Here is a 17,334-nt window from a genome sequence, read left to right as displayed (position 1 = left end):
AATCTAATTATTTTAAAATAAAAAAGTTTATTTTAAGATTTGACATTTATTTTAAGATTTAAGATCTATTCTCTTTCAAAATAAAAAGTTTAAAAAATCAGGCTCAAAACCAGCATGACCAGTCATAGAAGCCGAGCAACATTGTCTTGCTATATGTTTTGAGAATTTTTGATATTTTCACTGTTGCTGCTCCCTATAAATGAACAGGATACGTGGAAACTTCAATGAAGCATTCTTTTCCAATTCTGTGTATTCAGAGGAACTAATGGCATTTGTTCTCTGTTGTCTGAACCTTAACTTCGTCATGTGCTTTTGTTTTCCATTTTGACAGAGCTGAACTTATGGCTGGATCATCACCCCACCTTTTCTTCCCCCCAGGATGGTGGTGGTGATGGTGTATGTTTTAAAAAGTTCTCTCATAAACACTTCTTTTCGCAGCCCCAAATAAAAATGCTTGTTGCCTCTTTCCTTCTGCCTGCCCCATTCTGTCTCCATTTTGGGATGAGACTTAAAGCCTTTGGGTACCTTAAATGTAACTTACTCATTTTATGTTCCAAGCTTTATTGTAGCACCCTAAGATGGAGCATTCAGCCACTTAGGAGTGTCTTGAGATTCTAAGCAGCTAAGAAATCCTAGGGCCTTCTCTTGTGTCTTTTCCGTGGTGAGTAACCTTGTGTTCAGGAAGGAGAGAGGGAGAGAAATGGAGAACCATCAATTATACAGAACTATTCTTTGGAAAGCCTGAGTGACCATTTATCCTTCTCCCCCCAGGTGGGGTGGGGGTAACTAGTCATTACTAATAATGTTAAATAGTACAAAATGCCCACACAACAGTACTTTTGAATAGTGACAGAGACCTGTAATGTAGCTGAGGCACAACACTAAAGCCACAAAAGCTCCTGTTTAAGTCTTATTGGAACAAATCACTTCCCCTTAGATTCACATAAAGCCTCAAAGCTGATGACAAAAAACAGTCATTTCCTACTTGTACAGAGAGAGGAAACAAAGAGCTCTAAGTTCCCTGAATGTATGACCAGTTGATATTACAGAAGAGCAAAATTCACCCCTCACTGGGCCCCTCGTTCCCTTTGATATCAACTGTGATCACTGTGTTCTGTAATAAAGAGCAGTCGTGTTAAGACATACCTATTTATCTTGGGAGAGAAGATATTTTGTTGTATTTCTGATATAGCGCCTTGAATTCTTGAAGGGAAAAAAATCAGAAAGATGTATGTCAATGCCAGGATGCTGGTGTGAAAGTTGAAGTTCAAAATCCTAAGGATGGCTTAGAAAAGGCTTACAGACCAAAGCCAGGGAGTGGAGCTTTCTAAAAACGCTGTAGAAGGCTTTTTTCTTTCCTTCTTGAAGGGTCATTCCTAAATGAAGCAGATCAGCCACATACTGAATCATCCACCCTTCATCCTCTTAGCTTGTACATTCAGCCTTTCTTAATGAATTAAGGGATGAGGGAAGATGCTACCAGATATTTTCTGAAACTGATGCATAATGGCTTTGCTACCAAGGAGATGTCCTTAGCTCGGGGGTGGTTTGCTCCTGTTGTCAGCTTTGTTTGCTCTGGGTGGTTTTTCTTTTACTGATTGTTGCATTTCTCATGATCTCGCCCTCAGCAGCTTAGGGGTCCCTCCTGAGACTGACTCTACTCTGAACACAGATGAACCCTGTACACACGTGGGAATATCACAGAGTACCCACGTGCCTGCCAGTCTGTCTCGGATGACTTGCGGTCATAGTGGGGTTTGCGATCATCAAGCCTCTTCAGAATGCCCTGGTTTTCCACGGTGATTCTCACTAGCTCCCGGTTCCTTGTTTCTCTGTTTAAACTGAAAAACACAAAACCCTGAGATGGGTGAAAAATAAAATTCTCCTCCTGGATGGGAGTGGGGGAGATGAAGTCATGGGGTCATAAACCCAGGCTGCCTGAGTGCAGGGAGCAGACTGTCCTGTTGTGCCTTGAGGCCCAGCACCCCTGTTGAACCAGACTGCACTCTGGGAAAAGTGCAAAGCATTAGCAGGTTTCTGTCAGTGGTTTTCAACCCTGCTGTCCACTAGGAGATTCTACTTTATTGATCTAGGGTGGAGTTTGGGCATCGGCATTTGTAAAATCTCCCCAGGAATTACGTGAAACCACGATTGAGAAGGTCTGGTTTATATGATGGTGGAAGTTCTTGCCTGTGGTTAGATCACAAATGGCCGATGACACGTTTTGGTTCACGTCTCTCCCTCAGCTTTCCTCAGTTTCAGATACACAGGGATATAGGAAAGGCATCGTGACACTACCTTCCACACACACACACATACACACACACATCCACCAGATTCTTTCCCTTGCATACACTTCTTTTGTGGCTCTGACCACACTGCATTATTATTTATAGAAGTGTCTCGCTGCCAGACCTCGAGTTCTTTGAGGTGAGGAGCTATATAGCTCATTTCATCTCTGTCTTCCTGGTGCTTAGCACGCTTGTGGGAATGATTTTAAGAAGGCTGTGTTGTAGTCCCGGCTATGGTCATCATTTTCAAAAGTATGTAGTGCTTTCTTGTGACAGACTTGAATAGGACTCCAAAAATTCTCTTAGATGAAATGAAAGTTAGCTCTTTAAGGCTAGAGAAGGGTCCCCGTTTTTGGTAGTTTTCATTCTCCTTAGCACGCTCTCTTTGGTTATCCCTCAAGATGACTTCTGTATTCCTCCCACGCAGGAGAACCTCCACTAAAACCCAACAAGGGGAAAGTCGACTTTGACTTAAAAATGAAATGACGTGAAAGAACACTACCTCTTAGAAAAATATTCGTTCCAGCAATCCACCTTGGCCGGGCCGCGATGAGCATTTGCGATTTTCTGACACAGTTGCTTGTTTTCATATTCGATTTTGTCGATTCTCTTTTGTTCACTCTGGTAAGAAAACCCACCCCACCATGGTGACATCATCGCTCTGCTGGTCCAACACACAGCGGCTTAGCATCTGTCTCCTCTGGGATTGTGGGAAAGGGGCAAATTGAGGGCCTCAGTGGAGCCTGGGAAATGGGGTGGTGTGTCTGAATGACACACACAAATGAAAGAATCTTTGGGTTAGGTGAGTATTTAGAAGGCTCTGGGAAACTGGACCTCTTTAGGACATAGATAACAATCAATAAAGTACATCTTCTGATGGCAAGAACAAATACCTGTAGTTTGCTCAATTTTAAGATGTGATGTGTGTGTGCCACTGGAGGTTTGGTATCAACAGTAGGCTTCACTAAAGAAGGATGAGAGAGAGCAATGTTGAGTCACAGGAGTCCTCTTAGCAGCCTCAGAAAACCTACGCATGTTCTAGACAATGGCCCTGATTAGTAAGCATTACGATTTTGAATTCTGACCTTAATCCAGTTCAGGAATTTAAGTTTAGCTTAATTTCCCAAACTGACGTCTTTGAAGACTTTTGAGCAGAAATGAAAGAATGGTGAGGGCTAGAAAAAGTAAAATTTACAAAATAAATGTCCTTTGAATCTAGTGAAAGAGCCTCCCTCTCACCCTTTCCCAATATGACTAGCCCAGCTATTGAGTGCTGAAGTCCTATCCTCTTTCGAGCTTCCTTTGGCTTTAAAGCGTTTAAATGAGCGTTTCCAGCAAATGAACTCCCTGGTAGATCATTTTTGTCACTGACACTAATGTCCTCTTGACCCAACTCAGCAGATAAGGCCACAGCATCGCAAAGCCATGTACTGGTTGGATTTACTGTCAATATCTCTAAGGTGGGCCTTTCCAGAACCCCTAATTGCAGTGTCCAGCCCAAACAGCACACATACCTATTTGTATTCGATTTTTGTGAAATATGTAGTGGCCAAAGTCGAGTTTCTTCCTGAAGGTTGTGCTCTGCCTGTGATTAGAGACAATTACAGGGTAGGCTAGATAATCCAGGGAACTGTTCATCTTCTCTTCCTAGTCTCACTTCAGAAATGAGGCACCCAGGCTCCTCTGTGAGGTACTCAGCTGTCCCCATGACGGGTTGTCATAGTTACCCACTTATGACATCAGGGACAGGTCTCGGGGAAGGAGAAGGAGCAGCAGAGCATGCCTGGCTGTCCCACAGCTTCTCTTTGAAAGCTAACCTGGGTCCAGGTCAAGACGAAGGGCGAGACTCGGAAGCTTTCCCACCTGCCTGGAATGCAGATGCCTCCAGCACCAGCAGGAAAAGGTGTGGTGTTCTGGGCGGGGTGGGAAGGCACCGGGTCGGGGTGGGGGATAGAGAAATCCAGCCTTGGTTACATACCCTGGGCTATGATACCCTGAGCTAAGTAGTCTCCACTGCAATGATTTCCCTGCAGGTGTGCCAACATAAGCTTTTTGGGGAGGTGAAAGATGACCTTAAGGATAATCTGATCCAATTTCTTCATTTTGCAGATGAGGAAACTGAATTCCAGAGCAGGAGCCAAGCTGCTCAAGAACCAAGTTAGTGGCAGAGCGGGGCTTAGGATGTGGGTTTCCTGAATTCTGGGGACCATATTTGCTCTTTGGAGGAGGGGGAATTTTCATGGCAGTGGGGGAGGACAGAGCCTGTCTTTTGCTCCTAGTGGGATCTCAGTAAATGATGAGTTGCTGACACCCTGTGGCTCATAGTGGGCTGGCGGCTGCTCCGGGAAGGGCTGAGAGGAGCCTGATTCATCCCTACACTAGCCCAGGGTATACCACCTAATCGTGCTCAACACCTGTGCTGATGAAGAGGGCGAACACAACCTGTTGCGTGCGCATTATGTAGTGCTGGGCACTTTCCTTGAATGTCACATTTAATCTTTCAAACAACCCTAGGAGTTAGCTACGATTATTATTACCCTATTTTTTCAGCAAACAGGCTCAGAAAGGTTAAATAATTTCTCAAGGTCAGAATTCCAAGGCCGGTTGCACAGAGCCCAAGCTTTTAAGCACGATGCTGACTCTTAATGAATGTTGAAAGAAATGTGCCCCAGGGTTGGGCTTCTCAAAATGTAACCTTTCTAGGGATCCCCAGGGCGTCCTGTAAAATGCACATTTTCATCCAGTTCTGAGCTGGGGCCGAGATTCTGCATTTCTGACAAACTCCCGGGGGCGGGGTCCCAACGCTGCTGGTGGGCAGCAGGCAGAGTTAGAGCTCACAAGTGGAACCCAGGTGCCCCTGTAACCCTGAAAAAAATAAGCGACACTTGGGTGTACCCCGGTCAGTAGGGACATTTATTGCACCCTGCATTTGGTCCAATGAAGTTACGGCACTCCCCAGTTCATAACAGAAAATGCCTCAGCTGGGGGTGGGAGCCCACCCCCGAAACTCAAGAGTGGCGGCATTTCCGCCCCCGGGGACACGCCCTGGGGTGTTCCGAGCGTGCGCTCGGCGCCCGGCGGCGCGCGTCCTTCACGGGCGTGGAGCGCGCGTGGCCGCCCGCGCTCCGCCGCTTCCCGCACCCGGCAGGTCCGCCTCCGGGGCGGGACGGGGCGGGTCCCGGCTCCGGAGCCCCCGCCCAGCTGACCCGGCCGCTCTCCCCTCGCTGGCTGCTGCCCCGGCGTGCAGGGCCCGGCCGCCGCCATGTCGGGCCCGTTCGAGCTCTCGGTGCAGGACCTCAACGATCTGCTCTCGGACGGCAGCGGCTGCTACAGCCTCCCGAGCCAGCCCTGCAACGAGGTCACCCCGAGGATCTACGTGGGCAACGCGTGAGTCGCGGCTCCCGAGCCCCAGCCCTGCCGGCCCCTCCCCGGGGCGCCCCGCCCACCCGACAGCTGGGGTGGGGGCATCGGCAGGCGCGGGCGGGGGGAGCCGGGGCGTGGTCGCCCCTCCGGGTGCACTGGCGGGGGCTGGAGTCACCGCCCACCCCGGCGCGTGGGGCGGAGGGGCTGGACGCCGCCCCGGCCCAGCGCGGTCCTTCCCTTCGCGGGGTGCACGGAGCCCGGGGGCACCTCGGCCAGCCCGGCGTCCGGCCCAAAGCCGCCACCGCTAGGGGCTCGGCCTTGGGCGGGGTCAGGGCTACCAGGTCCACTTAACAGGTGGCCCTCTGTCGCCCTGCCGGTCTCCGGCCCGCGCGTCATGTGACAGCTGCCTGGTTCTGCAGTGAGGTCACCGCGGAATGTCTGCCTTCGCTGCCATGGCAACGGGCTGACGTCACAGTTCGGGCGTGGAACTTTTCCCCGGCTGGGCAGGCCAGATAACAGAATCGAAATATTCCAAACGAGGGGTCCAGAAATCTGGGTTGGGGTTTCCTCGCTCCTTCTCTCTTCCAGAGAGGGTTTGATAGCTTGGGACTCTAGGATGACCCAGTGATAAACCCTGTAAGGAACTGAGCCCTCACTTAGAAAAGGCTCTCAACCTTCTCACCACCAGGAAATGCATTTATTATTTATCACTTACGAGTTCTTCTCGCCAAATTGATTTCCCTATTTTCTATTAGTGACACTGCTAGTAAGAATTTCTCAGCAACAGGAGAGAACCAGTGTTAACCATTCTGAGAGGTGGATTCCCACGCCTGTACAGCCTTGGGAGGACTCAGGATGGATTTTCATGAGACCCTGAGGACCCAGTTACCACCGTCCTGAGCGACATGGGCCCCAAGGACCACATGTTGGAAACGGAGAACTAACCCTCTTCTCTCATTTTACACAGGAGGAAATGGAGGCCCAGAATGGTTGAGGGATTGTAAGGACAGGGTCAATGTCTTGTTCATGTCTGTATCCCTGTCCTGGACAGGACCTCCTGCTTCCTCTGCTAAAGACTGCCACAAAAATGAGGGTCATCACAGAGCTAGAGGAGGTCCATGAGGCAGGTCCCAGCCTCATGGGGGATGGTCTCATCCATTCCATCATTTGTTCACCATATTGAAACCTGCTATGTGCAAGGCACTGTGTAATATTTGTTCACAGTAATGATAATGGTAAATTTGTGGAATGTTGAATTAGTGTTAGAGAAGGGAGACGAATGGGAGTGACTCTTCAAAGTTGTTTATTTCATCAGCCACTGCTTAACAATCATGTGCAGTGTTGTGAGCAGAGACAGCTAAAACAGTCCCAGAGTCTCAGCCAAAGGCCTCAGTAACTGCAAAATTCTGAGGATAACCCCCTTTCCAGCCACCCACGCAGCAAGTGGCCTTGGCACCCTTGGAAACCCTGCTTTCTTGGGCAGTTTGGCACATTTTGGCTATCACCGCTTCCCAAGTGGAAATCAAGGTTGTGAATGTCTGATCGTAGCCAGAGAGGCGAGTGCTGATGGCCACTGTAGAAAATACATCCCTTGCCGTCTATGCAATTCTGACCTTGACTTAGCCAGGGGTGGGGGTGGAGCGCTCGGCAAGGAGGATCCACTGAGCACCGAGTGCTCCCCCAGCATCAGGAGCCCCTTAACAAAATCACGGCTCCTGATCAGGGCTCTCAGGGCAGAGAGGAGCCTGGAGGAGCCACGTTTTCTGGGTCTCAGGACTTGCAGTTGATGGGGCATGAGTCAGAGTGAGGGGGAAGGCAGAGCAGGGCTGGCGTCAGGAGAAAGGAGGTCTCCTCCTGGCTTTGCCACCCAGCAGCCGATGTGGGCACACACACATCCTTCCGTGGTCCTGTCAGCCAGAGTTGCAGCTCTGTCCTTCCTTCCTCACAGGCTGCTGTGACAGGCACTCGAGATCGTGTAGGAGAAGGCGTTCTGTAAAGTGTAAACTGCTGTTTGAATTGGGATGTTGTTGTGAGGTGAAATAAAGGAGCCCTTTGACTATTCAGATCAAATGTTTTATAACCCCCACAGTTCTGTTGGGGCCCCTTGCTCCCCAAGTGCTTACCCAGGAGCTTCAGAAACGTGGCTAGTGGACTGGGGCAGGGGCGACCCCTCTGGGGGACGAGAGGGGCTGCTGCTGCACTTTATAATCCAAGGAAGGAGGCTGCCTGGGATGTGCTTATTTCATTTTTCTTCAGTGATTCACCACATAGTCATTCAGCACCTACCATGTGCCAGGTACCGTAGTAGGTGCTGGGCATACAGACCTGAAGCAGACATGGTTCCTCCCTCAAGGAGCTCACAGCCTGGACATCTAAGTGAATAAGCGCAGTCAAGCACTGGAATAGTAGCGCTGACTGTGGGGTCAGGCTCTGTCTATAGAATGGTTCGTTTAACGCCCATAACAACCCCAGGGGGTAGGGCTGTTGTCATTCTCGTTATACCGACAGGGAAACTGAGTCACAGAAAGGTTAGGTGCTCAAGGTGGCCTGGCTGGTAAGTGGCAGGGCTGGATTCAGACCCAGGCAGTCTGGCTCCAGAGCCCACTTTTAGCCACTTGGCTATCCTACCATCACGGTATAGGGAGCACGATGCCAAATGGAATGGAGGGGGGAATCAGGAAATACTGCAGAAGGTGGTGAAAAATGAGAGGGGGCATGTCCACAGAGAAGGTGGAGAAGGGTATTCCAGGCAGAGGGACAGCATAGGCATGAAACCACTCAGTCTGTTTGGGGCAGCTGCTGGTAATTAGATATGGCTGGGGTGAGGGAGGAGGCTCATAAGATGGGGAAAAGCTGGCAGGGCCAGAGTGTGGAGGGTTCCTTGCTTTGCCAAGAGGCTTAGCATCTTCTCCATCTTCCTCCCCCTGGAGCTGCCAGTTGGCCAGTTAGTCATCTGCTGCTGCTGTTTCCTATCAGGTCTGTGGCTCAAGACATCCCCAAGCTACAGAAACTGGGCATCACCCACGTCCTGAACGCTGCCGAGGGCAGGTCCTTCATGCACGTCAACACCAATGCCAACTTCTACAAGGACTCCGGCATCACCTACCTGGGCATCAAGGCCAACGACACGCAGGAGTTCAACCTCAGCGCCTACTTTGAAAGGGCTGCAGACTTCATTGACCAGGCCCTGGCTCACAAGAACGGTAAGGGACCTGCTGCCCAGGAAACAATGGGAGGCAGCTTGGACTGGACTTTCTCTAGGGAACAGGCCCACAACGAGCCTCCTTGTGGAAAACCTGTTGTTTCCTGTGTCCTGGGGTGAATGACTGAGAGCTGAGGTCTCTCTCTGCTCACCTGTCTGCTTGTTGAATGGCCCCACATTACACAAGACGTGCAAACCTTTCACATAGTGGCAGCCTTGGGGTCCTTGGCTGGGGGTTATTTCCAGCCTCTCCCTGCCCCCATTCAAATAGCTTCAATAGTGAAGAATTATTATTTCCCCCCCTAACAAGTTCTGAGGTGAAGGAGCTCCGGGGCTGGTTGGTTCAGCAGCTCAATGGTGGCCTCAGGACTAGGTGCTTTCCCTCTCTCTCTTCTGCCAACCCCAGTGTCGGGCACTCCCCTAACGGTCCCAAGGTGGCAGATCCAGTCACCACCTCCCAACAGGACAAAGTATAACAAAAGATGAGGCAGCCACCTTTCCTCATATTTATCTCTTTTTTTAAGAGCAAGTAAAACATTCCCCAGAAACCCCCCAGTGGCGTTCCCCTCACATCTCACTGGTTAGAGTTGGGTCACGTGAATACCTGGCAAGGCCAATGGGGCAGCCATGATTGGCTTAGGTTGGGGAGTCAGCAAACATCAGCCCAGCTTTTAAATGCTTCCTGCAGCTCCGAAACATAAGCTAAGACTGAAGCAGAACTCCTGAGGTGCTGGCAGTCAGGCAAGATGTTCCAGAGAGAAATCCTAGAAGGCCAGAGGGCAGACATCAGCTGAGCAGGCTGGGCCACTTGCCTTTTCTGCTTTTAGCTTGTTCCTCTCAGCAACTCCCTTTATCTTTGTGCTGCCTCCTCCAGCCTCTTCCTTCCTCCCTAACCCAAACCCTCCCAGGGGAAGTGATGCCTGCTGAGGCATGATTGGCCCTGTCCCCCTGATTCTAGCCTGTCTCTCACGCAGGAGGTGGCGTCTGAGGAGAGGCCTGGAAGGATGGCAGTCACGCCTTCTCCTTCCACTTTGGCTCTGTGAGCCCTGGGCATGCTGAGTATGTTCCAGGTGGTGAGGCAGCTGCTCTGCAGAGGGTCCCATTGCCGGGTTGGGGGCAGGGACAGCCCCAGTCTGCATACTTTGGGTACACTGGCCAGGGAGTGAATGGGCAGGAAAGTGGAGTACTCCCCCTTCCTGCTTTGGGAGGCTTTGGGAAAATAGAGTCGTGTTTTGGAGCTAGGGTGATGAGAACAGAAAACTTCCTTCACAGTAATGCTGGTATAGAGGTGTTGGTGGGAAATCCTTCACTCAGCTAGTCAGCAAATACTTACTGAGCACCTAGTGTATGCTAGAGATCACAGGGTGTCCAAAAATCAATAATACCTCACAGTCCTTGCCCTTAAGGAACTCAGACCAGCAGAGGAGGGCATTTCTGTGCGTGGGCAGCAGTTGCACAGGGCTGGGATGCTGTGGTCGAGGATGTACTGGCTGCCACCGGAGGACTCCTAGTGTTGCTAATATTTATTTATTGAGTGCTCACGTAGGCCAGGCACTAGCCTCAGGGCTTTATATGTCATCTGTTAATCTCCTAACCACCTGTGCAATGGGTACTCTTAGCACAGATGAGGAAACTGAGGCACTGTGAGGTTAGACAGGTCATAGAGTTAATAACCGGTGTATTGGCCGGGGTTCTCCAGAAAAACAAATCCAATAAAATATATATTTTAAGGAACTGGCTCACATGATTGTGGGGACTGCCAGATCTGCAATCTGTAGGGTAGACCCGTAGGCTGGAAACTCGGGCAGGGCTTCTATGTTACAGTCTTGAGGCAGAATCCTTCTTCTCCAGGAAACCTCAGTGTTTGCTCTTAAGATCTTTAACTGATTAGAAGAGGCCCACCCACATTATCAAGGGTCATCTTCTTTACTTAAAGTCAACTGATGGTAGATATTAATTACATCTACAAAATACCTTCTAGACTAGTGTTTGACCAAGCAACTGGACATCATAGACTAGCCAAGTTGACACATTTAACCATCACAACAAGCTAGTTACAATTTAAACCCAGATTCATATGACTTCAAAGATTTGGGTTCTAAATCCCTATGCTGACAAGGGAAATACTTGAACTGGGGTCTTAAGGGATGAGTAGGAGTTTGCCAGGTAGCCGAGAGAAAGGATGTTCCAGGTAGAAGCAATAATGTGTGCAAAGGCACAGAGATGAGAAAAGGCCCAGAAAGGTGTTGAAGCTGTGGGCACTTGGCCTTGTAAGCCACACCTTGGAGACTAGACTACCCTGCAAATGGTGACGGGTCACATTTGTGTTTTAGAAAGCTCCTTCCAGCTGCTGAGTGGAGAGTGGATTGGAGGTGGTGAGGGTAGAGCGAGAGCAGGTGTGGAGCGGGCAGAGGTGAGAGGTGACGAGGACCTGAACTAAGCACTCTGCGTTGGGAGGGGGTGGTGGTGGAGAGAAGCCAAGGCTTGTGGCTCACAGGGCCTCCCCACTGCAACAGGCAGGACTTTATTGACAGTACCTTCTGATATCTCCTCACCATTCCTTCCTTCCTTCCCTAAATGCTGGGGATGCAGCAGGGGGCAAGACAGATGGACATCCCTGCCCTCGTGGAGCTCACGTTTCAGGGAAAGATGACAGTAAACAAGTGAAAATGATATATGGCGTGTCGGGGGGGGAGGGATAAAGCAGGAAGAAGGGGATTAGGGAGTATAAGCAATGGGAGGGGGCTTGTGGCTTAGAGAGGGTGGGCAGGTGACATCTGAGCAAACACCTGGGAAAAGAGGTGTTGCAGGCCAAGGGGCCACTGGGGTGCAGGGAGGAGGGTGAGGAGGAGGTGCCGTCAGAGGTGGGGGCCGTATTCTGTAGGGCCTCGTGGCCATTTGGGGAGCCCTGAGAGGGTGTTTTTGTGTGTTTGTTTTGATTGTTTGTCTTTGTTCGCGTTTGTATTTGACATGCGTGTTCCTTGTCTTTTTTAAACTGCTTTGTTGAGCTATAATTGTCATTCAATAAATTACCCATATTTCAAAGCATACAGTTTGATAAGTTTTGACATATGTATCCGCTTGTGAAACCATCACCACAACCAAGATGGTGAGCATATCCATCAGCCCCCAAGTTTTCCTCATGTCCCTTTGAGACCTCTCCCTTCTGCGCCTCTCTATCTTCCATTCCTAAGCAACCCCTGATCTGCTTCCTGTCATTAGACATCAGTGTACATTTTGTAGAGTTTTATATAAATGGAATGACACAAGATGTGCACTTCTTGGGTCTGGTGTCTTTCACTCATCATTATTTTGAGTTTCATCGATGTTGTTTCCTGTATCAATAGCTCATTCCTTTTTAATGCTGCATAGTATTCCATCGGATAGATGTACTACAGTTGGTTTATCCATTCACCCGTTGATGGACATTTGGGTTGTTTCATTGTTTTGCTTTTGATTGAAATATAAAATTCTTGTATAGAAGCACCCATATTACAAGTGTGTAGATCAGTGTACTGCACACACCCATGTATTGGCCCCTAGATCAAGAAACAAAACACCACCAGTACCCCAGAAAGCCCGCCACATGTTCCTGCCCAGTCTCAAACTCCCTGACCCCCGTGACCACTATCCACACTTCTATAGCGCAGAGCAGTTTCGCCTGCTCTCCTACTCCGTGGAATCATAATATATCCTATTTGTGTGTTTCATCTGTGTTGTTTTTGGTAAGTTGTAGATTGTTCATTCTTATTATTTATCCATTCTACCGTTGATGGGCCTTTGAGAGTTTCTAGCTTGGGGCCGGTATGAATAGTGCTGCCTATGAACATTCCAGTGCGTGTCTTTGGTGAACATGTGTGCGCATTCCTGCTGGGCCCGGGTCTGGGATGGAATTGCTGGGCCGTGGGGGCTGCGTATGTTCAGCTTGAGTAGATGGTGCAACACGGTTTTCCAAAATGGTGTGCCAATTTACACGCCCTCCCCTGCTACATATGAAAGTCCTTGCTGCCCCACGTCCTCACCGATGCTCTGTGTTTCCGTCTTTTTCATTTTAGCCGTTCTGGTGTGTCTACAATGGCCTCGCATTGTAGTCTTCATTTGCATTTCCTAAAAGAGTGTTAACTAGAGCTGTAATGTGATTGGATGGCCCCAGCTCACCACGTCCCCCTGTTTCTTACAGGCCGAGTGCTTGTCCACTGCCGTGAAGGTTACAGCCGCTCCCCAACTCTAGTTATCGCGTACCTCATGCTGCGTCAGAAGATGGATGTCAAGTCTGCCCTGAGCGTCGTCAGGCAGAACCGTGAGATCGGCCCCAACGATGGTTTCCTGGCCCAACTCTGCCAGCTCAATGACAGACTAGTCAAGGAGGGGAAATTGAAACTCTAGGGCCCGCACTGCCTCTTCTCTAGAGGTCGGACGGGGGAGGCCTTGGTTGAGGTGTCCCAAGCCGCCCTGTTTAGGAAACACAGTGTACCCTGCTCCCAGCATCACCAGGCACTTGCCCACATCTGTCCCAACATAGCCCTGGGCCACTTTCCCCTGGGGGGGACACATAAAGAAGCTTGCTAAGGAGGGCATTCTTGCTCCCTGGTGTGTCCTGTGCCTGTAATTTATGACGTCCTCTTCCCGAGGTGGGGGCGCAGAGTGGGAAGGCCTGTGACGTGTGCTTCTCCTGAATGGCCCAGGGCGGGAGGTCAGTGGAAGTGTAAGGCTCCAGATGCCCACAGGGCCCCTCCTGACCTCCCCCACCTCCCACCCCCACCCCTGGCTCCTCTCCTGAGTGGGGACCACAGCACCTCGAGCCCTGCAAAGGAACTATGCAAACATGGGCCCCTCTCTCCCCACCATGTCTGTCTCCCCATCTCCTCGCAGCCATCCGCACTCTGCTCACAGGCAGAGTCCCATCATGAGGTCTGAAGCTGGGGGTAGCTGTCAGTTGTTAGTGGATGGAAATTCCCACAAAGAGCCCGCATTTTAACTATTTCTTTAGGATTAAAGATAACTAAACAAAGAGGCCCTCAGGTGGGCAAATAAGTTGTCCTGGAGGACTCCTAAATCAATAGTTTTTAAAATGCAAATCTTTGGAGGGCTTGAGTTCAGAATCCACTGCTTTGGATTGTTTCCCTTGGACTGCCTTCAGTCTCTTGGTTTGTTAGAAGAGGATGCCTTGGGCATGCTTTTCTTTTTCTTTTTTTAGAAAACAGGGTGTTGAAGTCCAGCCTATTTAAAAACCCCACCATTTGGAGAATTACAAGGGTTTTGTCCTGAATTATAGCGTTGCGAGCCCAAGCCACTCGTGCTAACTGCTTTTTGTCTCGGTTGCTATTCCAAGGACAGAAGGAGAAAGTTGGCCAATTACAGTGTGTGTGCGTGGGTGTGTGTGGGGTGTGTGTCTCTCAGAAATACAGCCAGAGGACGGACGAGCAGAGAGATGAGCTGTCCCAGGCTCACACCCTGCCCACTGGCAGGTAGTTCTGATGGCTCTCTGGTGCCAGGAAAGATCCTGGACCCTTGGGAGCAAAAATGATTCAGCGAGGCAGAAATGAAATATGGCGGAGCATCCAAATGGAGCCTTGATTTGTGGTAGAGCAAACAAACAAAAAGAAACAACCTTTTCTAGGACTTCTTCAGGATGGTGTCAGAATGCACTAGCACTCACACTCACATGCGTGTGCACATTTGTCAGAATATGGGAGTTTTGTTTTGAACACAGTCTTGTTAGGACTTTGCTTGATTGTCATCCTGGAAAGTGATTCAAGGCTGTCGTCTTCAGGTTCCCTATGACAGAGAGGTGTTCCTCAGCCATGCCCCCAGCGCCTAGCCACATAGGTGTCTGATAAAAGTTTGTGAAATTAAACTTTTTTTTTTTGAGCACCAAATATATGTAGAGTGTTGTTCTGGTGGGTGTTTCAAGCTCCCAGAAGCCTGAATTCATGGTAGGATCACTTGCAAGGATTTGCAAAGGAGTCTTACCTGAAGTGAAATATCAGGGACTTTTGTTGAATATTTAACATTCATTGAGGTGGAGAATGTGCCTTTTTCAGAGTGGACCAGGAGCTTCCGGCTAGGACAGGGAGAAGCAGGCATGTCCCAGGGCCCCACTCGCAGGTGTTATCCATCTTTGTCACAGCAGGGGCAGCGCAGCCTGGACGTCCCTTTTCTCTGTGACCACAGCAGCCCTGAACAAACCAGGATCTGTCTTCCTGCCCAGATAGACCCACTGAAGTGAAATGGCCGTCCTCTACACTGCGTACCTCACTTCACAGTTTTCAGATAGCTTTCCCACTTAATCTAACTTGATTCTCACAGTAACCCTACCAAGTTGGTAGAGCTTATTCATGTATTAAAAAAAAAAAAGAACTGGGCTTCAGAATGATTAGGGTGCAGCCCTCAGGGTCGTTGCCCAGCTCTAAGGCAGAGCTGAGGCAAGAGTTCAGGTTTGCTGCTCCCAGAAGCTGAATTCTTTCTCTCACACTCTTCAAGAAATGAGCCCCCTGGCAGTGTCCAGGTACACTGCACATGACCTTGACCCAGCCCATGTGTGCAAGGGCCGGTTAGCTTTGTGGACGGAGTACAAAGATTCAAATTGTGGTGTCAAGGGGGGTCTGGATGAGGGTGGGACAGTGTTGGCATACACTCGTCCCTGCTCCTAGAAAAGGAAGAACGTGGGTCCCCGATTGGGTTAGAATGTGTGGCTCTTCTTCCAGGAAACATGTAGCATCCCTTGGTCAGACCTTTCTGCTCTGCTTCTAGAAGAGGCTCATGAGCTGGAGCTGGGGCTCCCCTCCCACGTCCATGCAGTGGGCACCCACCCAGGGCAGCCACAGCCACTTAGCCAAACACAGCAGGTTGATGTGGCTACTTAACCAGGACCTCTTGCAGGCCTCTTTGTGAGGGCATGAAGGAGAAAAGGCCATTGGGACAATTACTGCCTTTACTTTGGGGCTACTTTTATGCTGATAACTTGAAACTTCTTGATAGTCTTTAGTCCCAGAAACCCCATCTTTACTTCACGAGTTTTAGCTCCTAGTTCTTTACGTAAAATAAAATCAAATTCTATTGTGTAAGAGCCCACACATGCCCAGCTGTGACTGGAAGCTGTTTCTGGACAGCTTTCTACCCCCTGGGAAGTGATGGAATAGGAACTCAGGGTGCCCTTTCCCCCTCCCCTGACCTGATTCCTTTCTGTGACTAGGAGACTCCCATCTGGGCAAAATTAAAGCACCAAATGGTTTTCTTCTCAGTTCTAAAGCAGTACACCTTCCACAGGCTGGTCTGTTTCCCTGCCATTCTGAGTTATCTTGAGAGCAGAAATCACCATCTATCAAACGAGGGGTCTCATCTAGAAGACTTCTAAGGTCCCTTTTGGCTCTGACAGTGTAGGATTCTCTTAAGAATCCCCACTTGGAATTTACCATCACCTGGAAATTATAGGGTGTGTAAAAATATGATGACCAGCAGGTGACGCTGTGTTCCACCCGTGGTGATGGATGGTTTGTGCCTTCTGTGTCAAGTTAATGCTAAGATGCTAATGTTTTAATCGAAGGAAGCACTGATCTGATAATATAAAGATATGAGCTTTTCTCGCAGGAAATTTTCTTTGTCACAAAACCGGTGTCAAGAATCACTGAAGAGCCAACAATGATCGTCCTTCCAAGTCAAGATTTTATCCTGATTGAAAATAGAGGCCATCTCTGGCTGAGAGAGCACATTGGTTGGAAGTTTAACTTACCTCTTGCCAGCCTTTAGGGTAATTTGATTATGAAAGTGTGAATTTTCTGGACAGAAAAGGGGACGGTATCAAATTGGTTTTAAAAAAAACTAAGTTTAACGTCTGTTGTATCACAAGTCAGTGTTAAAACACTAAAACTGTAACCAAAATAAATGTCTTACATTACAAAGATATGGTCTTTTTTTGTTCTTCTCATAGTTGATTTTCTTTTATGCTTTTATGCTTAGCTCTTATGTCTGCATTTTCTAACTTTGCAAAATAATCATCATTTAAAAATTAGCCCTCCTGAGCTAGTTGTAGGTTCCACGACAATTATATTTATGCAGTGGATGTTCGTTGAACTTCTCTCCAGTGCCAGAAATTTCTTGTGTTAGGAGTATTCTATTCTATTCTTCTATTTTTATTTATCTTAATTTCAGCTTTATTGAGGTATAATTGACTGGAACATTCTTAAGTAGAGAGGCCCACTCCAAATGAGGGAGGTATGATTTAAGTTCCTAAGAAAGCAGGGGGTTGGGGTGACAGTCTCAAGGTGGACTCACATGAAGATGATTGAGTGGCATTAGGATTTGAGTGGTTCTGCAAACAGGCAGTCCCAGGTCATACCCCTGCCCCCAGATGCCTTAAATTCCACTGTTAGCACTATCTCCCTTATGATGAGCATTGCCTTTTTCCTATAAATAAAAAACGCAGAGCAAGTTGGGTGCCTTTTCTCCCACACAGAAAAAATCTGGGCAGAAAAAGAG

At 49.0% G+C, this 17,334-nt stretch overlaps 2 protein-coding genes across 2 annotated transcripts; one reads left to right on the top strand and one right to left on the bottom strand.

Moving 5' to 3' along the window:
* Positions 1 to 1,146: 1,146 nt before the first annotated feature.
* Positions 1,147 to 3,929, bottom strand: CFAP97D1 (CFAP97 domain containing 1). The gene is made up of 5 exons (XM_014789057.2): positions 3,806 to 3,929; positions 3,185 to 3,255; positions 2,794 to 2,912; positions 1,718 to 1,841; positions 1,147 to 1,203 (listed from the first exon to the last, which is right to left on the bottom strand). Exons 1-5 carry the CDS (start codon positions 3,927 to 3,929, stop codon positions 1,147 to 1,149), a joined length of 495 nt encoding a protein of 164 aa, XP_014644543.1.
* A 1,573-nt stretch (positions 3,930 to 5,502) lies between these two features.
* Positions 5,503 to 16,759, top strand: DUSP3 (dual specificity phosphatase 3). Its single transcript, XM_004432533.3, has 3 exons — positions 5,503 to 5,678; positions 8,631 to 8,857; positions 13,037 to 16,759. Exons 1-3 carry the CDS (start codon positions 5,554 to 5,556, stop codon positions 13,240 to 13,242), a joined length of 558 nt encoding a protein of 185 aa, XP_004432590.1. The 5' UTR covers positions 5,503 to 5,553; the 3' UTR covers positions 13,243 to 16,759.
* The last annotated feature ends 575 nt before the right edge of the window (positions 16,760 to 17,334 follow it).

Source organism: Ceratotherium simum, chromosome 16 (genome assembly GCF_057802395.1).
Source record: "Ceratotherium simum simum isolate JZ-2026a chromosome 16, ASM5780239v1, whole genome shotgun sequence".
NCBI lineage: Eukaryota > Metazoa > Chordata > Mammalia > Perissodactyla > Rhinocerotidae > Ceratotherium > Ceratotherium simum.
Note: the sequence above shows the minus strand (reverse complement) of the source record. Positions and strands in the feature narration are given on the sequence as shown.